Source organism: Poecilia mexicana, unplaced genomic scaffold, assembly GCF_051168715.1.
Source record: "Poecilia mexicana isolate PSO_F unplaced genomic scaffold, ASM5116871v1 scaffold_10, whole genome shotgun sequence".
Classification (NCBI taxonomy): domain Eukaryota; kingdom Metazoa; phylum Chordata; class Actinopteri; order Cyprinodontiformes; family Poeciliidae; genus Poecilia; species Poecilia mexicana.
In genome coordinates, this window is record NW_028263379.1 from 8,922,426 (window position 1) to 8,948,485 (window position 26,060).

The following is a 26,060-nucleotide window of genomic DNA, read 5'->3' on the forward strand; positions in this document are numbered from 1 at the left end:
TTTGTTCTTGTTTTCATTTTTTTAAGCTTTAAGTTGTTGAAACATGTCTCAACTTTCTTAGCCAGTCTTTGTGGGAGGAAAAAAAGGACCCTACATTCACCCATTTTTCATGAAGCAGAGGCCTGGTGGAATTTAAACCCAAAACAAACGGGTTCACTGATTCTTAAAGCAGCTGCTCTGCAGAGAAAACTGTTGGGCTTTTCAGCAAAAGCTTCAAAATAAAAGCCTGTGTTGCATGAAGACCTCTTTTTCTTCCAAATTTTTTTTTTTTTAAGTCAGCTTGATCATAACTAAAATCTAAACATTAATGATTTGTGTTTATGAATGTCTGTTATCTTTTTTGGTGAACAAGGGATGGTTGTTTACAGCACAGGTAATTTCCAGTAAACTTCATAACATCCTACTGGTGCACTAAGGATGTCACGGCCAAATGTTAGCAAGTAGGTAAAACGTCAACAGAATCTGCACCTCCAGGAAGCAATTGTTTCTCATTGAGAGCTGATAATATTGCCATTAACAAAACATACTTAATATTCCAAGTATGCGATGTCTTCTGCCCACTGACATTTGAGCCATTTTTCTCTCACCATTTATTCATGCATGCAACATGTACTAAGACGTGTCCCATTCACTGAAGGGCATTTGGTAGCATAACTTATTTTATCACGTTAGTTGGATGCTGGTAGCATGCTGGCTAATGTTAAAACGGCAAGATAAATGTGGGTAACCATGGCAACCAGTGACAGTTTAAAGGCCAGTACTTTTTCCTCAGTGCGCGCACATCCGTTGAGTTGACAAAAAAAGAGCAGAGCATGATGCTAGTTTTTTAGCCAGTCTAGGCTTTGCTTTCTGATAACATGTTTTCTCACTACAAAAATAAAATTTATTTTATTTTATTTTTTACTATGGTATAAAATAACAAAGTTGGTCCCATTGCTTTGTTTGCCTTGAAAGCAATTTTATTACAACTAATATCTTTTACACACAACTATAGCTTGTGTGTAAAAGGAAACAGTTTCCACTGGTTGCAGCTTGACAGCGAGGCAGAGCTCCAGGTCAGGGAGGTTGAATGAGTGTTCAGTGTGTGAGGGTTTTCCATTGGAAAGGCTTACTATGGCAGCATTTCTTCCCATCTCTCTGCTGATATTTTCAGCTTGTGGATTCTTTGTCTTTGTTTGTGGCCACTTGACAGATTTCACATTACCGGTCAAGCCTACTGTGGTTTCAGGTGTAGATGTTGCCACAGAGATTCTTTTTTCTGCAGGGACTTCCAATGCATCAGAGGTTCCCACCACAGAATTCACAACCAGCTACAGAAAGTCAACAGCTGAAACCACCACAGAGAGCCCGACTGGGAAGGAAGGTCAGAAACCAGTGAGGAAAGTCCTGAAAACGGAAAAAGAAGATGATGAAGGTCCTCTGGAATTAGGTGAGGTCTTATCAGACAATTTTGTCTGATAAAACTTTTTTTATTGCGTTTGAATCAGTCTTCAAATTTAAAGTGACTGCTAATGTCCACATGTTTATTATTTCTTTGCAAAATATCTATATTAAATATGCATGCATTGCACCACTGTGGTAATAAATGTTATTGCTCTGAATATGAAGAAAATGCACAAGAGTAACTAAAGTTTAGCATGCTTTTAATCTGAACAGCCTTGATTTGTACTTAAAGCTTAAGTAGCTGCAAAGGATCTTTTTTGCATTTCTGTGTCCGAGTGTTGGGGGTAGGTCACGTTTTATGCTGATGAAACCCAGATGGTCTATCTAATGACTGAGTTTAAATAAACAGGGAAAAAATGGCTCTTTTTCTCCCAGTCATTAGGGTCTGAGATGTAAATCAAAGAAAACTAGTGTCTGCTGAACAGTTTATTTTTTGATTTGGTCAAATGTTTCCCAAAACCCACTGATGATCCATTTTCAGACTGAGCACAGCATATTTTAATACAAACTGTAAGTATTTCAAATACTTTATGCTACCTTGAACTCTAACAATGTTTACAAGGCTTTTGTAGGAGAAATTGGCCCACAGCATCACAGATCATCAGCCACGCTTAATGGTGGACAGCTGCTTCTCCATATGTTTACCTTTTATTTACACAGGACCTTTCAAAAGATTTTGTTAGTCTCATTCCATGTGAATCCTTTCTAGGGTGTATGGTCTTGTATAAAGTCTTGTTAAAAGGTGTTTTGCCTTTTTTATAGCAAAGAGATCCACAAGAAGCCTTACGGTAGCAAAGAAGCTCAAAAATGTCCTGAAGAAACCAAAAGTCATTCCTAAGAAGCCAAAGGTCACTAAAACACCAAAACCAGAGATCAAAAAGGTCAAACATCACCAGTCAGCTGCCACAAAAACTGCCTCACGTATGTATTCAGTAAGGCTCTGAAATATACAGTATGACAATCAGACAAGGACCAAAGTTTAAAGCCCATTTGCTGCTTTTCTGAAATGGGTTTTGCTTTGTTGTCAATTGATCAAGTCATGGATATTTTATGTAATAAAACAGTGTATCTGTTAAACATCAAACTGACCTGTTCTCAAAATCATCAGCAAATCCACAGAAGAAAACAGCAAATGGGCTTTTTGTTGAAGAAATTCTGAAATGACTAATTTCTTTAAGGGCATATATCATCATTTTCTTTTATTTCCAGCTATGTTCAGGCTTATCTCTTTGTGTATTTATATTCTGCTTCGTTCAATTCATCAGTCAGATGAGGAGCATGAAAGGAAAAATGGCAGCTGAGTACACTGCAGAAAATTGCTGAAGACCTGAGTCATGCATAAAAGAACTGCTTGAGTTACTCCATCATTTTTCCACGTTGCCAATAAGCGGCCAGGCTTCCACTTGGCATATCTCCAATAAAAAATATTGATTTTTAGCCATTAAAACAATCAGTCTTGTCACTGCAGAGAAAGATTTCCAGACTTTAGCCGTTAAGTTTTAACAGGCGTGACAAAAGGGCCTTTTATCAGAAAAGCAAATTTAACATTACTTATCTGCTTTAATGCTCTAACGACTGAAATAGGATGATATTTGCCTTTTACACAATAATAGTGACTTTCACTCTCACCCCAGAGCTGATGTGAGACATACTGTATATTGTGAGCTGATTGTATAATTGTTTAGACTAAACCTGCTGTGTTTAGTTTAACCAGTATCATCCTGGCAGAAACATCAACTTAAAAGCTGATTATCAGAATAAAAACTTGGCACAAAGTAGATAAATCAGCTGAACGATGTTTCTCTCTTTCATGTCCCAGATTTTTCTTTCTATTTCTAAAGTTGGCATCACTTTTTAGATGCACGTGTTCTGGTTTCCCTTTCTTATAGGACCTTTGTATGTATTGTGTTGGTAAATAAATTAAAGAAAGACCTTAATGTGAAACTACGGTGTGAGAAAGACTTTCTGTTGTTTAGGAAGTTGAAAATTAATCATGCTTTTTGTTTTACTATAAAAAAAAATTTAGAGGAAAAGGGGAATACGTTTTCTGCCCTTCTGGTATTCAAAAGATTTTATTATAAACTATTGCTTATTTATTTTGGATTTTTCTACATTTATCGAGTTAATCAGCTGCTTAAGCTGAGGATTTTTGTGTTTTCTGCCAAGTTTCTCCAGCTCAGCATCAGTGGTTTCAGGAGATATTTGCTGTTTGGATGGACTCCAGAGGTCAGCAACACCAAACAGCCATTTTTAGTCACGAGAAGCTGGAGAGGTCCCTCAGGACCACAGGGCAAAATGGAGGCAGGGTTTTAGCAGTCACTTCCACAGTTTCAACTCTTTAGTCTGACACTTTTTAGCAGCTAAGGGATCTTCCTGGCAGGAAGAGGCAATTCCAGCTGAGCCGAATACTGCAGACAATGAAAAGTCTGTCTAAGTCTGAGAATTCAGTGGAAATGCAAAAGATGTTGGGATGGCATAAAAATTAGATCTGAGATTATTCTGCTTTCTTTCTTGTTTTCCTCCCTAATCTGGAGTTCATTAAATGAGCTCAACAGATATATTTCCCAAAACATTTATTTTAACTTGAGAGATTCTAGTTGTCATGTACGTGACGCATTTATTCTTGAGTCTGTCTGACACAGGAGATTTTGGAGATTTTTGGGATGAATTTGATATGAAAATTAGCTGCTTACCTGAACACTTTCTGTTTGTGAATTCAATAATGGCAGCATGTCGAAGAAGCTCTATTAAGCTTTATTTGTTCTTTCATACTATGCAACATAAAACTGAATATAAAAAGCACGTACTGTACTTTTTGCTGTACTATTACTGATTCATCATCGAAGCAAATTTCTTTCCATCCTTTTTGCATATTGCAGGCTTTCCAGAGCTAATCCTTTGACTCTCTGCAATTTACTGTTTGTTGCTCTATAGCTATATGTCAGTGTTTGGATCATATAATTTATATAAAGTATATATTACAAAAGTTTTAATTCAGGTTTTACCTTAGGGTTTTCAGTGTGTTCTGAATGGTGATGGATACTACAGGCAGATATCAGGAAGCACTGCAACATTTGTCAGTTTTGTTTTATTTCAAGTGTACTAAACTCTGCAATGGAAACAAATACTTGGTAATATGTTATGTTTCTGCAGTGTAGTCATACCTTGCACAACTTTTAATTTTATTAAAGCATTTCCACATATCCAAACACGGTCTGTGCAAAATTAGAGGCTAAGAAAACAAATTTCATTTTTAAAGGATGCATAAATATCTGTTGACTGTCAGAATGTCCTCCACTGGGTCTGGAGTCACTGAGGGTGAAAGACGCTCAGCTGAGGGCTTCATCCTACAAGCGACAAGGCCTGGGACCTCACCGCGGCCGACTCAACATCCAGGTACATGTCACATCATCTGCCTGCAGATTCAACCCTGCTGTACATTTTACTGCTGTTCTTCTGCTGCAGTCTGGAATAGACGATGGGGATATCTACGACGGGGCCTGGTGCGCTCGGTACAAAGACAAGAACCAATGGCTGGAAGTTGATGCCCAGAAGCTGACCCGTTTCACCGGGGCCATCCTGCAGGGGCGCAACTCCATCTGGAGGTCAGTGCTGGTGGGAACAACAAGCTTGTTTAAAACCAAAACACTCACCGGACTTAGACACACACCTGCAGTTTTTATTAAAAAATTTATATTGAAAGAAACTGGTTTGGAAAAATCTTACCTTTGTCTGATTTTGCTTTTTTGAAACTATGTTATTTATATGAAATATTTTCAATTTGATCTTTAAAATAACAAAATGTCTACATAACTTTTTAATTTGGTCCATCTGATTTCATCATTTTTAAATATTAAATGATTAATGTTTTGATCAATTACTCAGTACTTGAGCTGACTTTTACCAAATACTTTTTTTTGTCTTACTTGAGTAATTTCTAACACAGCTACTTTTTACTTTTGCTTTGCATAAAAATATGTTGAAGTGGTGCTACTCTGACTTGAATACAACTTTTGAATACTCCCTCCACTTGTGGCAACAAGGGAGTTTTTGCTGTTATGTTGGGATGCATGTTGAAAAATTTAAATACATAAAATTCTTTAAAAAACAAAGCATTTTATATTTTCATAACCCTGGATGGAACCTCCAAATATGAAAATATTTATGCTTTTACTTCAGCCTCTTTGCAAAGTTTCTGCATTTGCCACACATTTTCTTTTCTTTTGTTTTTTCTCTTCTTTTCTTTACATATTTGTTTGACTTGCATGCAGTTGGGACATGGTCCAAACGTACAAGGTTCAGTTCAGTAACGACACGCTGCTCTGGAAGCCCTGCATGAACGGGAGCAAAGAGGCTGTGAGTGAGAATCTGATTTCATGAAAAACGTTTTTCCACCTTCTGCGTGCGCCTTTAGTATCACCAACACTCAGCACACCGCCTTCTGCTGCAGATATTTGAAGGAAACCAAGACATAGAAACTCCAGTCCTCTCCCTGTTCGACAGTCCCGCAGTGGCACGCTACATTCGGATCAACCCTCAGACGTGGTATCAGAACGGGACAGAGGGAGACATCTGCCTCAGGGCAGAAGTGCTGGGGTGCACACTTCCTGGTACGAGAAAAGAAACAGCAGGAAACATTTTATTTTTTATGTGTTTGGTTGGTTGTAAAGCAGTAGCATGCTAAAGTATTCAAAAGTACTAACTCTTTAGCAATGTTAAACTTCAGTGCATTTCAAAATGATTTGCGATTTTTATAAAAATTATTGCTCTGAGTATGTTGATCCATCAGAATATTCTCTATTTTGATGGACAAAATAATCAGTTATTACATCAGGTAATAATTAATTGGTAAATGAATGAGTTGACGATTATTTTAATAATTGATTAATCGTAGGTGACTCCATATAAAACCTCTAACACAGTTAGGTTATTTCATTTAGATTTCACAAAATCTAAAACGGTCGAAAAACCTTACCTGTCTTTGTTCCTTTTCCACAGATCCCAGTAATGTCTATGCATGGCAGACAGAACCAACAGAGTCCAGAGACAAACTGGACTTCAAGCACCACAGCTATAAGGAGATGAGAAAGGTAGACGGGACACAAAAATCTGTCCAGAAATTATATTTACAGTAAAAACATTATTCAGTCAACTCCACTCTGCTGTCTGCTAATGTTCTTTCTTATTGCTTAGTACTATAGAAAATTGTGTATGTTTGGAAAAGTAGGGCCAAATGTTCAGCCTTTAACATTTTCACTTTAGTGTCTGCTTGAAGACCCTTTTCCTGAATCTGAAACTGAGAATAAATTGGATCCACATCTCCTTTATTATGACAAAACTCATGCAATCTACACAAAAAAGTGACATGAGGAAAGTTGGGTACATTCATGCTTTTGTAATTAAATTTTCTGTCTCTCTCAGACAGTATGTGGTTAAATTTACAATTATTTTCTTTTCCAGTTGATGAAGTCTGTGCATGACGAATGCCCCAACATCACCCGTATTTACAGCATCGGGAAAAGCTACAAGGATCTGAAGCTTTACGTCATGGAGATCTCAGACAATCCTGGGAAACATGAACTGGGTGAGATTGTGGGTTGCAAAGATTTTTCTAAACTATAGTCCAGACTCTCTAGAATCAAACAGGTTTCATTTAAAATTCAGTTATTTTTTCTGAACAGGGTGTCCACACAATCTTAAAATGTCTCAAATTAATTTAAAAAAAGTAAATTGGACTTAAATTTTGTCTTGGCAGGACTATTTCATTTCGGGATTTTTCTGTCTTGCCAAGACGCTCATAGAAATCTGCCTTCTGTGACTTAAAGCTACAAAATCTCGCTGCTAGCATACCATTGCTAACTGGCTAGCTAGCTGTTTTGCTTCATGGCTAAGTACAAATTTACTGCCTGGACAAACATTTACTATATACTGATGTATCTCATCAACAGTCAAGTCAAGCACAACCTAAAGCTGCTCCGCCTGGAGTTCCTCTATGTTTGCTCTGAGATGTACAAATGTTTTCTTTGGCCCATTTAGTTTGGGGGAGATTTTCCCAGCAAAAGAAAAAAAAACATGTCAGAGAAGCAATCAATGTGGAGCTGAGGGAGGCTGATTAAATACTCAGACAGAAAATAAGGGAAAAAATTACCACAGTGGATTTCAGCTTCTTAAGGGAAAAGCAAAGAGTATTGTTCTTCGATTTGCATGTATGTTTTGATGCTCGTTTCAGGAGAACCAGAGTTTCGGTACGTTGCAGGGATGCATGGGAACGAGGTTCTGGGTCGGGAGCTTCTGCTCAACCTGATGCAGTACATGTGCGAAGAGTACAAACGAGGAAACCAGCGGATCGTCCATCTGGTCAAAGAGACTCGCATCCACCTTTTGCCCTCTATGAACCCAGACGGATACGAGATGGCCTTTAAGAAGGTGCCAGAAAACCTGAATTAATGTTCCTATTCTGAGCTTAAAAAGAGCTTCAAACAGAACCAAATCCTTTTCCTTGCGTCCTCAGGGCTCCGAGCTGGCCGGCTGGGCTCTGGGACGGTACAGCTACGAAGGCATCGACATGAACCACAACTTTGCTGATCTCAACTCAGTGATGTGGACTGCCATCGAGCTGGAGACAGACCAGTCCAAACTCATCAACCACTATTTCCCCATCCCTGAACAATACACCTCTGAGGAGGCTTTTGTAAGAAATGCAGACATCTAGTTTTTGTTTCAAAATCAACAAAACTTCATCAAGTTTGCCTGAACGAACTCACCAAAACTTGCACATCAACTTAAATTTTACGTGAAAAATAGCTGCGTAAGATTAAGCCAATGCACTTGGGTTAAATTTAAAACTTTGGAACTTTTTTCAGAATTTGTTGATGCGGTGTTGAGGTAATGCATTTCTATAAATCTGCTGTGTTTTAGACCCCTCAAACTCCTATTATACCATTTGTCAAAAGTTTTTCTTCACATTCTAAAATTTAGATTGTAGATATATAAAAAAACAAAAGTACAAGAGAACATTTCTGACAAAAAAAATCTTCAGAGTAATTTCTAGAAAAAACAAGGAAATTTTTATATTCATCTCAGAAAATTTGCTAGAAAAAATGAAATTTATATTTCTGAGATTAATCTCAAAATTTCTGAGTTTTCTTTGTAGCAAAATTTAAACTTTTCAAATTCAGAAATGTCCAAGTTTTAGAAAATTTCTGATAAACTTTGGCTGTAATTTACTTCTTTTTTATTCAATCAACTGTGTCACTAGTACACCATTGACGAAAGGCATTTGAACTCAGTAATGTGTTCCTGCAATGCAGCAGTGCTAGCAGTTGCATGAATGATATATTTTTTAATAGGTTGCACCTGAAACTCGAGCTGTGATCAGCTGGATGCAGAACATCCCGTTTGCTCTGGGTGCAAACCTCCATGGAGGAGAGCTGGTCGTCACCTACCCGTACGACATGACCCGGGACTGGGCGCCGCGCGAACACACACCCACCCCTGATGAGAGCTTCTTCCGCTGGCTGGCTGCAGCGTACGCCAGCACCAATCAGGTCTCTCTCACTTTTCCCTGCTCGACCTTCCTCCTCAGGGAAGGGACTGAGGAAAGTTTGTTGTCTGATCCAACCAGGTGATGTCCAACCCAGACCGAAGGCCGTGCCACAACAAGGACTTCCTCAGATACAACAACATCATCAATGGGGCCGACTGGCACAACGTACCTGGAAGTAAGAGCCCATGTTTAGTTGGATATACAATTTAATATAATGCAACAATAATTTTGACAATAATTCTAAATCCCTGTCAACATTACAGCCAACACTGAATGAGTGCATTACTTGTTCTGACACTTGCAGGTGATGTTTTCTGTTCGTGCAGGTATGAATGATTTCAGCTACCTGCACACCAATTGCTTCGAGGTGACAGTGGAGTTGTCCTGCGATAAGTTTCCTCACGCCAGCGAACTTCCCATCGAGTGGGAGAACAACAGAGAGTCTCTGCTGGTTTACATGGAGCAGGTCAGAAAGCATCACTTTCAGGGGGCATTTTTTTTAATTATCATTTTGCCTCCATACCTGGGTCCTCTCAACATATTTACTCACATTTATGAGTCAAAAGCTGTAGTTGTGGTGTCCTATAATCAAATGTCTCTCTACATCTTGCCTAATCAACGACTAAGTTGATTAGTCTGTTAAGTTGATTAAGATAATTTCTCAAAAAAATTAAAAATAAAGAGAAGAAGCTTCCAAAGGCAGTCAATAAGAGACTTTTGGTACTGAAATCTGTTTTTACAGACTGAACACAGAAGCTATTTCTCTTTAAAGGGAACAAAAACGTCTGAAGTTACATATAATCCAGCTGATGAGTCATAATTTCCTCACAAGCCTGCTCAGTAAAACCAGGTCATGCTGATGGGACACATATTACTGCACTTTTTTTTTTATCATAACAATCGGTTCTGACTAATGTGTATCTGGTAATGTGCAACAAATACAAACTCAGAATAAAAAGTTAATGAGATGGATTTAATAGTTGTGGTAGAAACATAAAAAGGCACTAATATAACTCTTTTTTACAGAATAGTGATAAGAATCCACTTTTCTTCACAAAAATCAAGATTTCTTTCAAGTCAAACTGAAGGCAGCAAGTTTTGACTTGACCTAGAATGATCTGACCTGGTTTGCTTTTTGAGATTTGTATTTTGATTTTACATTATGAAATATAATCTGTAACAGTGTAATGCTTTAGGACTTCAGCCTGCATACATTTCTCATTCGGATGTTCAGATCCATCGTGGGATTAAGGGTGTGATCCGGGACAAAGACACCGGGGTGGGAATAGCAGACGCCATCATCAAAGTCGAGGACATCGATCATCACATCAGATCAGGTGCAATTTATTTTTTATACACAGCGCCCTCTAGAGTTAGAACAGCTGGTACTCCTGCTGTCAATGATGACATTGACATGACTGGAGCATTACAGAGACAGGAACCTTTGACCTTTCATCTTGACATGATCTCTCTACTTCAGACCCAGATCACTGGGTTCTAACTTTCATTCAGCAAAATTACATTTTCTTTTGTTAATGTTTTTTTTTGTGTTGCAACTTTTTAAAAATTATTTTCAGAGTTGTGTTATAATTTGACCAAAAGCAGAATGTGGGCATTTATGTTCATCTTCTACCTTCATTAATTGGATAAATCTGAAGTACTAGCTCTACTGACACTATTTGTTTTATAACAAGACATTTTCCCATGTTATGAGATAATCTGTCAGGGCAACAAGTACTTTTTCATCAATATTAAGGAATTGTTGACTTAAAACAAGCTCCAATTCTGCTGAAATGTTACTTGTTAGTTTTGTCTTTTTTCAAGTGTTTTAAGATATTTGCACTAGAAATTAGATAAAAATACTTAGTAAAATGTTGTGTTTTTCTATAGAAGTGACTCAGGCTTAAATAATATTTTTCTCTTGCAGCAGTGTTTTTTTATTCTTTGCTTTTATCATGCTGAGCTTTATGCCTGGTCTTCCCTCCTGCAGTGGCTGATGGCGACTACTGGCGCCTGCTGAATCCAGGCGAGTACCGCCTGACGGTCAGCGCTGAAGGCTACTTCCCTTCCTCACGTACATGTTACGTCATGTACGACCACTTCCCCACAATCTGCGACTTCAACCTCACCAAGACACCCAGACGGAGAGCAAAGGACATTCTGGCAAAGGGGGGGAAACTTCCCAAGGACCTGCAGCTGAGGCTGCGGCAGCTACGAATGAGGAAACTCCGCGTCTCCACCAAGGCCATCAACCAGCGGCGTGCTGCGGCCAAACGAGCAAAACGGGTCTGAGAGCAAAGCAGGGCTTGGTTCAGAGACACCAAAACTCACTGGATTTAGCATTAGATTTAATTTATCAGGGCAGAGCAGGTGGGCAACAATCAACTTTTTTTGAATGATCTGCTGTGGAGCAGCACTGTAACTATAACTCTAGGAATGGAGATAAATCGCTGATATTTGTTTTATTTATGTAAAAAAAGGAACTCGATTCAGTATCAGAAGATGTTAAATGAATCTTTATTATACAACTGAAATTGTACTTTACAGTTTAAAAAAAAACTAAATCAAACAATACTACGTGTTTTGTTTATTTAAGAACAGTGAGCTTCCACTTGACACCGTTTCTCATCTTTGGTGCTGTTGGGATCTCAGGATCTGCAAAAGACAAAATACATTAGCGCTTCTCCAATCTGCAGATCTGGCACAAATCTCTCTAAAAAAAAGAGTATAAATGTATAATTGTATATAATTTATAAATGTTTGCTCACATAGCAAAGACTTGTTTATACGTCAACAATATCTACATATTTCAAGACTTGACTTAGAAAATATTCTGGCAGTTTTTCACAAGACATTTGAGTTAAAAATATTCACCTGGTTTGCTTTCATGTCACAGATTATTTAACTATACAGGGCTAGAGGTTTTTTCCAATTCAGTAGAAGTAAAAAGCCATTTTGTTCTTTTAGAATTTGCACAAACTTAGATCAGTTAAAATCAATAATACTTAGAAAAATCTGTACAGGATTAACGTGGATTAAACCTTTCAGACCTTTCAATTCACAGTTTGTGATCAGTTATAGCATGATTTTTAATTATTCAAAAGGAAGAAATTAGAAAACCTTGTTTGGCATCTCATCTAAACCAAACCAAGATCTAGTTTTTAAGTTAAATTTTTTTACATCAAGTTCTGATGTAACAAACCAGAAATAAAAGGCCGTCAATAAAATGTAATAAAATTTAAGCTCCAGGCTACGCTATCCTTAAACAAATACAAAAATAAAATATGAAATGGGGTTTGAGCATTACATTGAAGGCAACAAGGGTTAAGAGATGGAGATAAAAATAAAAAAACACAAATCTTAACACCACAAACTGTACCGACCTGGTTGTGATGCTGCAGGTTTCTGCTGCTGCTGCTGGAAAGAAGCCATGATGCTGTTGGCTGTGGAGTTTGGACCCGTTACCTTTAGAGGCAAAACATTTCAAAAAGCAAAATTTATGTTTAGAAAAATTGTGCAAACAGTTCTGCCTTCTTATTTCTCATTAGTATTGATTACAGTTCACTCAATCAACATTTTAGCAGTTTCAACTGCTTTGATGTTTTACCTTTAATCAGAAATAAGAACTGATATAGAATAGAAATATCCTTTATTATCCCAGTGTGGAAATTCAGGTGTCACAGCAGCAAGTTAATACATGATTTACGGATTTTGTAGACATGGATGCAAATGGAACAAATGGGAAAAACAGATGAGAAGAAGTATTTAATACAACCATCTTTGTTGCTTTTGTAGCCAAATTATTTAGGATCCTGAATCCAGTCATTTAGATAAAACCTTTAATAAACTTTAGATTTTTGGTGCCTAACAGAAATATAAAAAAGAACATATGATGAGTGAAGGAGTTTTGAAGAGGGTGTTATGTTTACCGGAGCGTTGCTGCTCAGCAGGCCTTCAGGCCACACCTCAGGAACGGCTCCCTCCATCGTCTGCAGGGCTTCCTCGTAGGCCAGCTGCAGCTTCCCGGCCTGTTTATCGAACTGGAACAGCACCAAGGCCTTAAGGAGGCTGTGGATCTCCTCTGTGGAGGACGGAGGGACAGATTCATCGTTCACCAGAACTCCTTACTGCAGCATGTCCAATGCAGACTGGTTTGTGACCAAAATCATCCAGTTTTTCCCCAAACCACTAATATGAAGTATTTCTTTTCTTCCTCATTTATAAAATGCATCAAAATGGAAGATTCACACTTTTTGTTTTGGTCTGGAAAAGCATCAAACAACAAAACCCAAAACAGAACAGCATATGTTTGAATCATTTTAGTTTGAATTTCAAGGAAATTGGCATTCGTGTTTTAATGCATTTAATCTCCGCATACATTGCTAGATTAATGAATGAGATTAATTAATGAGAAACCTGCAGCATATTTTTTTAAATTAGAAATATGTATGACATTTAATTGAAACAAAAAATTATTTTTAATCTTAACTTAAAAAGCCTGATCAGTTCAAATGCTTACAGCCAGCATTAGGGATCCTGGTTTAGTATTAGACACAAAAATCTGCACCTAAGCAGGTGGACAACACGTACAATAAAAAGACTTGTTTGTACCTCTCATCTTGTCTACAGTGGTGATGATTTCACTCAGGGCGTGCATTAAAGCTCTGTCCTCCATTGGGCTTCCTTCCTTCAGACTCAGCTTCTTCCTCTCCGCTTTCCGGCGGTTCTTTGACGACCTTCTGCAAGAGAAATCCAAACACTGAAACCAAAAACAACACAAATATTATATTAACTTAATGTTTTTTTAGGTGTGTGCCCCTTACGAGGAGATCCGGGAGTTACTCTGGGAGTATTTAGACGCGGTCAACACACTGCTAGCTTCAGAGTAAAGCTCAGCATCAGGGCAGTCTGGACCTTCTTCATCTAACAAGGAACATAAATGGTTTAACACACAACTAGAAACAAATGTTTAAACACATTTTGATGGAATGAAATAGATTCATCACACGGTTTTTCTCACCAAGCATATCCAGTCTGGCCTTTTCTTTCTGCTCTCGAACCACAGCCAGACGGCTCCGGTGCCGGTTAAATGTTGCAACCTGAGCCTCCAAGAACCCAGTTTGAGAGTTCACAGCTGTGGAGAAAAAAAGTAAAACCTTTTCTCCAACTGTCCTCTGCATGGTACATAAAAGAGGAGACAATCACTGTTCTGTCTTTCATCTTACCCTCTAACAGAGCAGGTTTCAGGTTGGTCTCAGTGATATCCTGTCTGTTGTGCACATAAATCTTGAGCAATAAAAAAAATATTTTAATGCCACACAACTCAAAAATAAAAAAAAGTCACTTTGACAAAGAAAATGAGTTTGTTTACAGACCAGTCTGAGCGCCTCCTCCCAGACTGCACCAGTGATTAGAGCCAAGATGGCTTCCTCACAATCCTGTTGGAAACAAATAAAAATGTTTATAGTGAGACCATAAAACAGCCTCTGTTGCTGGTTGAAAATCATTTTACTTTGTTAGAAGACTTCTCCACTGTTTCCCGTACACTTTTCACCACTTAGCTACTTTGGCTTACTTTGTGCCACTATTTCAACCATTCAACTTTTATCATATTTTGCTGATTCAGGATATTATAGCTATGTCTTTTGGTATTGACATCTAATACGGTTTAGGAAATATTCAGCTTTTTGTGACCATTTTTGGCCCCATTGAAATGAACAACATCCCATAATTTCTGAAAAATTCTGCTAAAAACTTTGTGCTCTTTCACAGCTAACAACTTCCACGTATTTTCATCTAGAAACAAATTTCAAAGTTTAAAATGTAGTCATATCCTTCAACTACTTTTGTTTATTTGAGCTTTTCATGTCTTTTACATATTTCATAAAATCCCTCTTCAAGTTTTTGCTCATATTATCCTCAGTCTTCAAAAAAACAAAACTGAAGGTTCCCAATCTAACCCTAATCCAACCCTCAGTGTGATACTGTAAAATGCTAGTCCTAACCTAGAGGCTGTCATTAGTATTACAGCTTTTTAGCTCACTTCAGATTTTGCTTTATTCGGCTGCTTCTGTCTATTTCTTAAATGTCTGCAAGTTTTCTACAGTGGACTTCAAATGCTTCGGTAATTTTCACTAAAAATATTCAGCCAACTGCATTCACATTGCATTTTCACAAGAAGTGCAAATTTTTCTAGTTTAATTAAGTGAAATCTTACTTTGGCATACTGGTCCAAAAGCAGAGCAGCTTCTGAGTACCGCCGCTGCTCGGTCAGCTTCTCTGTGACAGAAGGAAGAAAAAACTTCATCAGAATTTCATGGAGCCAAATTTCTGTGGTTCAAAGTTTAACAAAACTAGTCTGAATGTAAGCTTGGGATTATTATCCAAGTTTCATAGTTTTTAGTTTTTAGAGAAATTTGAATGTAGAACTCCATCTTCACTCTTCCACTCAGTTTCTACGATGCAGGAGCGCCATGAATGAACACTCTGATAGTTAGTAACTATATGACAGATATAGGACTTTCATGGTTCTCCATCTCAGACATGAATCTTAGTGACTGAGATCTTAAACTCGTCCTCAGTGCAGATTCTTTGCTGATGGAAAATAAGAATAAATGTTACGAAAATATAACACAATTTCTCCAATACTCAAGAATAACTCTGCAATCAAAAAATCCAGCCAGAATTATGATGATGACATTAACAATTGTATGCTTTCTCTGTAACCAAATAAAAGCATATTTTGGTCTGAATGTATAATTTCGACCTTGTTTGGATTAAAAAAAAAAAAACTAAAATAGTTCTTATTTTCAAAAGCAAGCTGTATATTTATTCTGCTCAGAAAAAAAAGAAGACTTCAAACTGATCATTAAAAGTATAAGTCACATGAAATTCATGTTTACTATATTTGTGTACCAACTTCTGAGCGGCACTGCATTTCTCCGCATCAGTCAGACCACATGTTGTCATGGTTACCTGCCAAGTCTCTGGCCAGCAAGGCTAACTGGTCCGGCGGTAGCGGTATCTGCTGTGCCACACAGATGGCGTTTCTCCAACTGGAGCAGCTGGTGAAAGCCTGCAGCGCCCTGACTGGCTCGCCGCATCGCCACAGCAACAAGCCGGCCTGCTCGGCCTGTTGCTGCCCCACCAGGTGCTCAGCATATGCAGAGCTCACAAGCTGAAGGCAAAAAGACTCAACTCACTCAGGACTGACTTGCTCTAGTTAGATATCAAAACTGTTGAGAAATGTGAACTAGTGATGGGATTTAATCCACAACAGCTCACCTTGTACTGAGGACTATCTGCTGTGTACAACCGCAGGGCTTCACTGAAGAGTTTCTGCTCCTTCACCAGCTGCAGAACTTCAATAAAATGTTCCTCTCCTGAGCAAAATATCCAGGCCAGAAATAAGCATCATATCCCTCAAACATGTCTCCAGATTAAATCAGACTGTCTAGTAGAAGCTGCCTGACCAGACTTGCTGAGATGCACCAAAGCCTTCCTGTAGCGTTTCAGGTGTTTGTCGATGGTGTAGCGTTGGTAGTTTGGCTCCAGGCTCTTCAGCATGTTCAGGAAAGGAAGGTACTCTTTGGGGTCCTGAAAGGATTGAGAAGACTTTATCATACAAGAACCTTAAAAAGTTTTCCTTTACATTATTTTTTTTGATAAAAAATAAATAAATAAATTCTAGGTTAACTAATATGTTTGTATTTGTTTGCCCTGGTGAAGTAGATTGAAGGGGATCTGTTATGTGAGATTCACATTATGAACACAACGTTATCTTAATTATAAAGTATGTTAGAAAAACAACTCTGATTAATATGGACACGGATCATCTATCAGTTGTATTAAGACTCATATCGTCTCGTACCTTCTGTGATTTTTCAGCCACCATGAGAACAAGGTCGAAGTCGTACGTCCCGAGTGAGTGTTCGTACAGATCGTTGACGTTGACGAGGAAGAGGAGGTACTTTAGGGCCTCTTCAGCACTTGCAGCTCCCGGAGCTTCAGGTGGCTTTTCTAAAATCACACAAACACATTTTTCATAGTGAAATAACTGAAAAACGACCAATGCACATCTACACATAACTCATATCCTGCAGGTTATCAGTAAGTATGGCTCACCTCGCAGCTCATGCACTTTCTGCAGAGCGATCTCGAGCTCGGGAACGGTCTTCTTCACGTGAGAAGTCAATATGGACAGACAGAACCTTTAAGGAGGAAAAATTTGGACATGAAGCAAGAAACACATTTTATGCGTTTCTTTACACATACTAATTACTTTAATCTAATATTTGCTTTTTTAACCATGAAAATATGAAATATTTTTTACAATACTGACACATTTTAAAAACATACTTGTTGAAAAGCAGCTAGTAATAAATTAATATTTTTTACTTTGCGTATTGATTTGCTCAGCTGCTCTCCTAACAGTAACAATCAACAAATTGCCAAAAAAGTGAAACATCACTGACTTGTTTGCATCCATTGCCTCCAAGGCTTTCCGTAAAGCATCACAAACAATGTCAACCTTTTTCTGGCCTGACACAGCCTGGCTCTGAGGCGGGCTGCTCTCTGGCCGGGGGTACATGGTGCAGGTTGTATCTTCTTCTCTGTGCACAACAGGAAAGAAAAATACCCATGTCATAAAGGAGAAGATTTTAACTCAAAGCGACAAGCTTCTCTTTATAAACATCTTACTTGAGCTCAGTGAGGAAGAGGTTAATGTGGTTAATGGAGTCGAGTTGTGTAATGAAGGTTTCAACGTTTTCCAAAAAAACCTGGAGAAGAAACAGTCAAAAACGTAGGACATGTTGTAAATAGTTTTAAAAGTATACATCTTTTAATTTTCTTCTTAGGTTATACCCCATTATGACAAAAAGCTGCCAGCAAACTTAAACCATTTCATTTTCGTCCCTATGAATTGATGTTCAGGGTAAAACTGTTATAAACCGGAAACCATTGAAAGATTTTTGTTCTGAAGCTGGAAAATCCCATTAAAATCACCTAAAAAAGCTTTTAATTCCTCATGATGTTCCACAAAATATACATAACTTTTGTTTCCCTAGTATTTTTAGAGACTCTTCTCTATAAAATCCATACATACCTTTGGATTGTGGTCATAAATAAGGTTTAGGTTGATCCTTAACTTCCTCATACACTCAAATGCCTCTCTGAATTTCAAGCTGTGAACAAACAACAGCTTGATTAATTAAAAAAAAGTCACTCTTGAAAATTAAATGATGATGAACAGGAGTGCCCGCTGTTACAATCAACATTATAATAATGTTATTAGTTTTTAAGCATGCAGTGAAAGCAAAACATGGGATGAAAAGTATGGTTGCAGAAAACTATCCTTAATCCTGGAAAATGTTCCTTGAGTAGAAATCTTTTGGTCTACAAACATAGTCAGTTAAGTAATATGTAGCAAATCTAAATCTAACTGGAAGGATATTAAACTCACCCATCTAACCACCTCCTTAACTGAGCCAGAACCAGCGCTCTGTGATGAATGGTCTCCAGATTTCCCCGAGGCATCTGAAAACACAATAAACTCATGAATCACATTTTTGAAAGTATTTTTTTTTGGGAAAAACCTCTCAGAAAGGCACATTTGGAGGAAATTCTCTGTAATTTTCTGTAAACATAAACAGAGCTGACCTGCAGAATCACTCTGGTGTCCTGAGGGACCACAGTCACGATCCTGGAGCCTCGCTCCACTCGCCGAAGCGTCTCATCGTTCTGACCTCCATCAGAGGACAAAGCCGCCTGCAGACCTGCAGTAAGACGATTTTTACTTTTAATTTCATGAGGGAAAAAATTCACCATGTACAGGATGACGACCACATTTGGTGTCTCCGAGCATTTTATTTGTTTCTGCCGCACCTTTCAGGGTGAGTGTGCTCAGCTGGAGGCAGCGGCAGGTGTGAGAGTGAGTGGTGATGAGCAGGAAGTCGTCACAAACGGCAAAGGAGTTAACGTTGGACGCAAGCTGAGGACAAAGAAGGTTTTATAAAAATGCTAATGCTAAAAAAGAAAAAACGGTAACTGACCACAAATAAACCACGTTGACTTTGCACCTCTGTGTCTCCAGCATACAGGTGGGATCTGTCTGTGAGGCCAAGCAGGTATTCCTGCAAAAATCAAGCAAAGAAACATTAAGACCAGCACAGTTTTCAGTTCAAAACCTTTCAAATTTCTTACAGTTCCAGCCAGGTTTTCAAATAGAAATAAAAAAAAACATTACAGTGAATTTATGGTGCTTATGTTTCTAAACTATTCAGAGTTTATAGACGAGGAAGAGAATATATCAGGGGTCTGCAACCTGCGGCTCTCTGAATCCTCCACAATGGGTCTTTATAACTTTGGGTCTTTCAATATCCAACTGCTGTTAAGTATAAATATAATAATAAAAATTAGGTTTTGCATTAGTAAATATTAATTAGTAATAGTAATAACTATTTGTCCGTTTTGGCGGATAAATGCAACTTTTATAAAATAGGATGGGGAAAAAAAACAAAAAAAGTCAAAAAAATATTTTCTATTTTATTTTTCCATACATATCAAAAACTTGAAGAATTTTCCAAGGTTTATTAGAAATACTCTAACTTATTCTTGCAAAGGGTGCAATCATTGATAAATATTAATAAATGCTAAATGAATATAGAGAAAGTAAAGCAGCCTGTGTTGTGTAGTTATGTTTGTACCGTTCCACTGATGCAGCAGAGAGCCGTTTGGATGCAGGAAACAGGAAAGTTGATGCTGCAGCCGCTGGAGTCGCGCCAGTCTTCCACTGACATCTCAGGACAATCTGAAAACAAAATACAAAAGAAAATATTTTACAGAAAATACATTTTATGCGCCTCTAATATATGCTTCCATACAAGTTTCAGTGCATATCATAAAAATCCACAGTAATGAACAGATAAGAAAACACAAGCTGCAGATGTAGTTTCTCCAAAAGCTATAAGTATCAGTGGAATAGAAGCATAAAAATCAGAAGCAGCAGATTATGTTTTGTTTTCTCACCCCAGAGGAGTTTCCGTATTTGTCCGTCCTCCAGCTGCAGAGCCACCGTCCCAGTCTGAGAGGAGTGAACCGTGCTGATCACAACACCTTCAACCTCCACCTGAGACCTGACGATGAAAACCAGCATGAAAAGGCAAAATAATTTGAAAATTCATTCTGAATACTTTAAAACAGTGTTGAAGGAGGATTCAAAGTCTGCAGACCGAACAGCCAGTGTGTCAGAGGCGTCCTGCGCAGGATGAAGAATCAACAGGGTGGAGGTGTTGGGCACAACACCAGAAGTGACGACAAAAAACAGCTCCTCCTGTAGCCACAGCAGCCGCCGCAGGGCGAGGGGATTGTCCTGAGGAGCCGTCAATCTGAAGGAGATGTCAAGTCAAAACAATAGAGTTGACTTCTTTTTTTTACAAGAAAGAATGAGGAGCAGAAATGTGTCGGATTAACCGGGTTTCTTTAATTACCTGAAGGATTTCTGGAGGACAAGAGGACGGGACAAAATGCTGAACCCATCTGCAGTTTTGTCCAAATCTTCCTTTGAAACTGGATTTACATAAAAACATGACGTATATATAAAACATCAGCTAGAAAAAACCCCTAAAAAAAGTTCTTAATTCTGTTTAATTTTCCATGCTTCAGGCTGGCAGTTCTGCAGAAATGTCTGCTGCTGCAGATAGGCATGACTAGAGCATTTTAATAAACGGCATAATTCATTAGAGAGCCACTATGAAACACCAAATATGATATAAAAGCTGTAAAGTAGTCCAGAGTTTTGCAACTTACCTTTTCCGAACACAGAGATCTGTCCATTAGAGGTGAAAACAGCAATCTGATTGGTCTGTTCAGTCTGACAGAGAAAAGTCACCTGGTTGACTGGTGACTTCAGCTGGAGCTCGAACGAACACATGGGAGGAGGAACCACACTCTGCCTGAAGGTCGTCACCAGGACTTTTTCTGAAAAAATGAATAGAACATTAAACTCATGTTATAGAATCAACAAGGTAAAGAATAAAATACTTTTTTGCTTTCACCTCCATCGATCACTGCCACGCTGGCGTCATCAGTCACATCCAGTCCAGGGCTTCGCTCTGTTGTCCAGCCCCAGTCGTAGGCGACACTCGTCCAGCTGTGGGTCACAACATGGAGGCGTAGGGGGCGCTCTGGGTCCCAGCAGAAGCAGACAGGAGTTTTCTGAGGGTCTCCGTCAAAGTCCAGGCTCTGCTTCAGGTACCAGTGGTAGTTTCCCACCGACCACAGCTGGACTGCAGCAAGAAGAAACAGAGAGGAATATAAGAGATGTTAAGTTCACACCAACTTAAAATAATAATTAGTTGATTCAAACTTTGTCAGCCTCCTTATGTCCAATCATAATAACCCTAAATAGCCTATAATAAAGTTCAGCTGACCATATGTTTGCAAATTTTAGCTAAAGCTATTAGGGCTGCAACTATTAATCTTTAGTCATCGATTATTTGATCAATTAATCAGATAAAAAAAAAAACTGTGCAGTGTCCCAATTTGGGACTGTGCAAATTTTTCATTCAACTGCTTAAGTATTTTTAGACAATATTAGAAATATGAAAATAAACAAAGGATTCAATTCATTTTAAAATAAGAAAATAAACATTTTATTTTCTAAAATGTAATAAGAGCATTACTTTAGTGAACGCTTGATCATTTGCAGAATGATTAATCTTTGCATTTCTGGATATTAAAAGGTGACAATAGGGGATTTGTTTCATTGAATGTGAACCGGGTGAAGCTACAAGATCAAACAGATTTACAGACAAAAGGTTATTTTTATCTCAAATGCAAAATGTGTATACTTTTGTACAATTCTGATGTAATTACTGCTCTGAGAGTGTTGTTCTTTGAGCAAATGGACAGTTTTAGTTTGTATACTCTAGTTAACAATTAGTCAATTACTAAATTAGTTACGATTATTTCAATAATCGATTCAGTAGAATTAATCATTTCAGTCCTAAAAGCCATAGTTTGCAGAAACATCTAAAATTTATTTCTCAGCTTGGCTGAAGTCAATCAAACTCGATTTGTTAACCCCATCTCTCTCAAAACTAAATTTAGAGATATATGCTGTTATTTAAAATACCTATATTTTCATTATGTCTGTGCTGTGCTTACTGTAACTCTTGACTTTTCCATCCTCTCCAGCAGTCAAGTCTTCCAACCAAACAGCCAAAACAGTGGAGTCGCTGTTCCACACCAGCTCCTTCACCTAAAGACACACACATTATAATAATGATCTCACAATGTTGTCAGCTCAAATATTTATTAATCAGAATTTATTAATGTACTTAATCAGAAGCAAGTAACTGAAGTTTAAACATGCCTTGGCTTGGTCTTTGCTGAACGGTAGTGTGAAGTCTCCGTGAAGCAGTCCGTTCTTCTCCATGAACACAACGCTGTGTTTGTTGGGATGTCTCTGAGAGCTGGCAATCAGGCTACCTGAAGGTCTGGAACGACACATGAAGCTGTAAAACTAATGTACAGCTTTGATATTCATGGAGAAGAATAGTTTTTTTTTATTTTTTTTATCTTTAAACAACTTTAGATTGCGTATTTTAAGGAGTTCTCACTTCCAGCACAGTGCCTGCTCCAGGCCGTTGATGGGCTCGCTGGTGGCCTGCAGGACGCCCTCTCTGTTCCAGACTCGGACCTTCCTCGCTCCAGTCTGCGGACAGATGGCGCTGACGGCAAACAGCTGACCATCTCCCCGCCACGTGACTCTCGGTCTGCGGTCGTCCCAGGCCACGGCTGGCTGCACATCCTGCAATGAAACATGTAAATGGGACAGACGTAACATTAGTTCAATCAACTCTCATCTTTAAAGCAGGTCTGAAGTTTGAGTGAATCATCAACAACCTGAATCTTCTTCTGTGCTGCCTGTTTTCCCTCGGAGCCATGAAACTGAGTCTCCTTCTTCCCCCAACCTACTGTGATAAACTTCCCTATAAAACAAACCATGTAGATGTACAGTTTTCAATGAGAAATGTTCAAATCAAACATAATACACAAAACAAGTCATCACTAAAACAAAAAAATATAAATAAAACAAGTCATGCACACTAATGATAAATGAGACTAACTTAAATCCAGGCAGATTTTTTTTTAGCAGAGTTAATCTCTGAACACTCAGAAGTTAATCTGAAGCTGGCATACCTTCACCAAAATCATCTTGGTGGATTCCAACCTCAGTGACCGGCTCAAAATCTTTGGTCATCATGATGATCGTTTCCTGTCCTGTAGACAAAACAGTTGTTTATTTATTTATTTATTTATTTATTCAAAGCACCGATAAGTGTTTCTGTGTGAGTATGAATCTTTTAGATATAAGCAATGGAATCTAAAGATACAACAATTTTTCTCTATTTATGCAAACTTTCAAGTTTTCCAGCCCTTTGCAAGATATCTGAAGGTCTCAGCAGTAAAATGTAAGATTTTTAAGACCTTTAAATGCCAGCTTGACTGAAATTTAAGACTGAGAAACTATAAACAGAGAGGAGTCATAAAACCAATGAAGACGCCTGTGTGCAACTCAAACTTGACAGAGAAGCCCAACAAGAAGAAAAAATACAAACAAGATTCACTTGTAAGACCTGTGATTAGCATATTTAGACCCAACTTAAATGTTTTAAAATGAATTTAATATATTTTAAGGTCTTAATTTTAGATACATTAATTTAAGGATTTTTTAAGGATGTGTGGTACAACCTGAATCACAGCGTTTTCCAGACTGTGCAGAAACTGATATTTTCAAAGATTTAGTTTTAGTTTATTTAATCTAAAACAGTCAGACACACACATAACAGTTGTTACAGTCAATCAACACTCCAACTACAAATAAAAGACATTACAAAAGTCAAGAAAAATAATTCATATGTGTTGTATAAATCAAAAAGCTGGAGACTGAATCAGTTTTTGTGCCTACTCTTATATTTGTTGCAAAGAAACCATTTCCACTCTTCATAGCTTTAGAATAAGAAAAAATAACAGAACACACAAAATAAACAATCAAATCCAGACAAGAAAATAAAAAAAGAAACAAAAACCAGAAAGACTAAAAAGGAAGTAAATTGGCATCATATTTCAAATATTCAAGTCCCCTTATAGCTTTTAATCATTCTACACATTAATTTCCTTTTAAACTGTGTTATTCACATGTGATATGTCTGTAATATACTGACCAGTTGTAAGAATGACGAGTTCTTCATCAGGACTCCAGCTCATAGACGTAAGACCGCTGTCCACACTGCCAACACACTCCAACTGTGGAACATACTGCCGTTTAATCTGCTTTTAACCATAATCCTAAATCACATTAAGCAGTGAGTGGTCTGAAATAGATGGGTGGAAAAACAAAACACACCTGGCTGGAGTTGAGGTTGAAGAGAACAACGTCTCCGCCTGCTGTGGCCAAACATGCGGACTGAAGCTCAGCGAGGTCCTGCAGTCCCACCACCACTCCACTGCCATCCTCTGGCAGGTAACCCTCAGCTGTTAACGACGTTTCTCTGACAACCTAAAGTAAAAGAAAAACAGGGAGGAAAATAATCAATCTGATCAAAGAGATTCTGCCATCTTAAAATATACAGAAATTAGGAGTACCGCACCTCGCCTGTGTGTGGGTCGAACTCTGTGACTGAGAACTGAGAGGCGATGAGGAGAGAGCCGGTGTCGGACCTCACAGAGAAACACTGAGGAGAACCAGGACCCTGCAGCTCTGAGCTACGAAGGCTCTTCAGCAGCTTCAGATTCCTCATTTTACCTCAAGACAACCTGAAACAACATCAGTGAAACATGCTAAAATCTGAAACATTTGACAGGACAAATCTACTTTCTGATCATCAATCCAAAAATCTGGTGAATCTATTTTCTTCCATTAGTTTATAATTTCATATGTTGCACATGACAAAAATGAACAAAAGTTATGATAATGAAGCTCTTCATCTTCTTCCAACAAGAACCACTAGATAAGAAGAAAAGTACCTGGGAAACATTATTTTTGAATCTCATTAGGTTTTATCGGGAAATAATAAAAGCTCTGAAATCTCTCCATCAATCTGTTTAACGTAAATCATGTGTTTGAAATGATGAGAATCAGTTAATTAGTTAGCTAAAAAACAGATCTAACAATCTGTTTAAAAGTATTAAGCCAGATTTTATCAACTGTATAAAAAAGGTTACAATCAGAGTCAGTTTAAAGACTAGAAGTTGATTTCTAGTATATAAGTTACAGAGTACAGTTCAGTACAGTAACAACACAAAAATGTTGAATCCTTTTTCAATGAAATCCTCTGAAATCTCATAAAATGAAGCCACAAAAACATTTGCTACAACCAAAAAGAGGAAAGTTTATTTCTGTCTCAAAGTCCTATAGCAGCTTAGCGCTCAGCAGTTTCAAAAGAACACCTCTCCGAGCTTTGACAACGGGCTTTTCATAAGTCACTGATAATAAAATAAATACAATTACTAAATAACAAGCTAAAGAATATGTCAAAGATTTATTAGGGTCAAGACACGACTCCGTTTACAAGCAAAATACTTTGTGTCCGAAAATGGAACTTGGTGTGTTAGCTTGAGGATTGGATGCAAAATTTAACCTCGCCGAATAAAAACTAGCATCTTTAGCATTTTAATAAATGGAAATACAAGTGTACATCTCACCGAAATGATGTAACTTGGGGAAACCAAGTTCCCGAGTATCCAGCCAACAACACAACAACATACATGTGGTTCGGTCCAACTCTTCCCCTTTAACCCCTGGCTTATTCTGATGAGGCTTCAGTGATGTCGCCCTCTAATGCCTTGGAGTAAAACTACATAACTGAGAAGGGCAGGACAAGTAATATTCTGTAATATTGTTTCGAATAGTAATTTAATATTTTTACTAAAACACAAGCTTTGATTTTACAATCATTCAAGATTATCCTCAGCTGAGAAAATAAGAGGAAAATAAGAAAATCTCTGTTTAAACAGACTCAAATGATCAATTAAAAAATCGTCTGTAATGCATATTTGCTCATGT

The 26,060-nt window shown here is 37.9% G+C and overlaps 2 protein-coding genes across 2 annotated transcripts; one reads left to right on the forward strand and one right to left on the reverse strand.

Annotated features, from left to right (window-relative positions):
- The first annotated feature begins 1,050 nt into the window (after window positions 1–1,050).
- LOC106918685 (putative carboxypeptidase X1) lies at window positions 1,051–11,563 on the forward strand. Its single transcript, XM_014988620.2, has 15 exons — window positions 1,051–1,429; window positions 2,206–2,364; window positions 4,730–4,839; window positions 4,909–5,048; window positions 5,715–5,799; window positions 5,894–6,053; window positions 6,442–6,533; window positions 6,904–7,027; window positions 7,673–7,869; window positions 7,955–8,134; window positions 8,793–8,990; window positions 9,068–9,164; window positions 9,316–9,455; window positions 10,224–10,326; window positions 10,980–11,563. Exons 1-15 carry the CDS (start codon window positions 1,114–1,116, stop codon window positions 11,279–11,281), a joined length of 2,403 nt encoding a protein of 800 aa, XP_014844106.2. The 5' UTR covers window positions 1,051–1,113; the 3' UTR covers window positions 11,282–11,563.
- On the reverse strand, window positions 11,485–25,805 carry elp1 (elongator acetyltransferase complex subunit 1). Its single transcript, XM_014988617.2, has 36 exons — window positions 25,700–25,805; window positions 24,646–24,811; window positions 24,402–24,554; window positions 24,220–24,301; window positions 23,195–23,275; window positions 22,898–22,983; window positions 22,612–22,802; window positions 22,365–22,488; window positions 22,157–22,250; window positions 21,046–21,276; window positions 20,798–20,968; window positions 20,479–20,557; window positions 20,221–20,376; window positions 20,018–20,124; window positions 19,696–19,799; window positions 19,069–19,122; window positions 18,875–18,980; window positions 18,650–18,765; window positions 18,453–18,526; window positions 18,096–18,174; window positions 17,690–17,769; window positions 17,464–17,601; window positions 17,114–17,199; window positions 16,860–17,008; window positions 16,462–16,585; window positions 16,274–16,371; window positions 15,965–16,166; window positions 15,207–15,268; window positions 14,365–14,427; window positions 14,215–14,275; window positions 14,010–14,123; window positions 13,813–13,912; window positions 13,601–13,728; window positions 12,919–13,070; window positions 12,373–12,454; window positions 11,485–11,644 (listed from the first exon to the last, which is right to left on the reverse strand). Exons 2-36 carry the CDS (start codon window positions 24,793–24,795, stop codon window positions 11,577–11,579), a joined length of 3,945 nt encoding a protein of 1,314 aa, XP_014844103.2. The 5' UTR covers window positions 24,796–24,811; window positions 25,700–25,805; the 3' UTR covers window positions 11,485–11,576.
- Window positions 25,806–26,060: the final 255 nt, after the last annotated feature.

Coding starts and splice junctions, on each gene's coding strand:
- LOC106918685 (XM_014988620.2), top strand. CDS start 1,114: ATGGCAGCATTTCTTCCCATCTCTCTGCTGATATTTTCAGCTTGTGGA. Junction 5,800..5,893: donor TGAACGGGAGCAAAGAGGCT/GTGAGTGAGAAT, acceptor CTTCTGCTGCAG/ATATTTGAAGGAAACCAAGA. Junction 8,991..9,067: donor CGTACGCCAGCACCAATCAG/GTCTCTCTCACT, acceptor TGATCCAACCAG/GTGATGTCCAACCCAGACCG.
- elp1 (XM_014988617.2), bottom strand. CDS start 24,795: ATGAGGAATCTGAAGCTGCTGAAGAGCCTTCGTAGCTCAGAGCTGCAG. Junction 16,372..16,461: donor GGTGCATCTCAGCAAGTCTG/GTCAGGCAGCTT, acceptor TATTTTGCTCAG/GAGAGGAACATTTTATTGAA. Junction 11,645..12,372: donor ACCTGCAGCATCACAACCAG/GTCGGTACAGTT, acceptor TGTCTTTTGCAG/ATCCTGAGATCCCAACAGCA.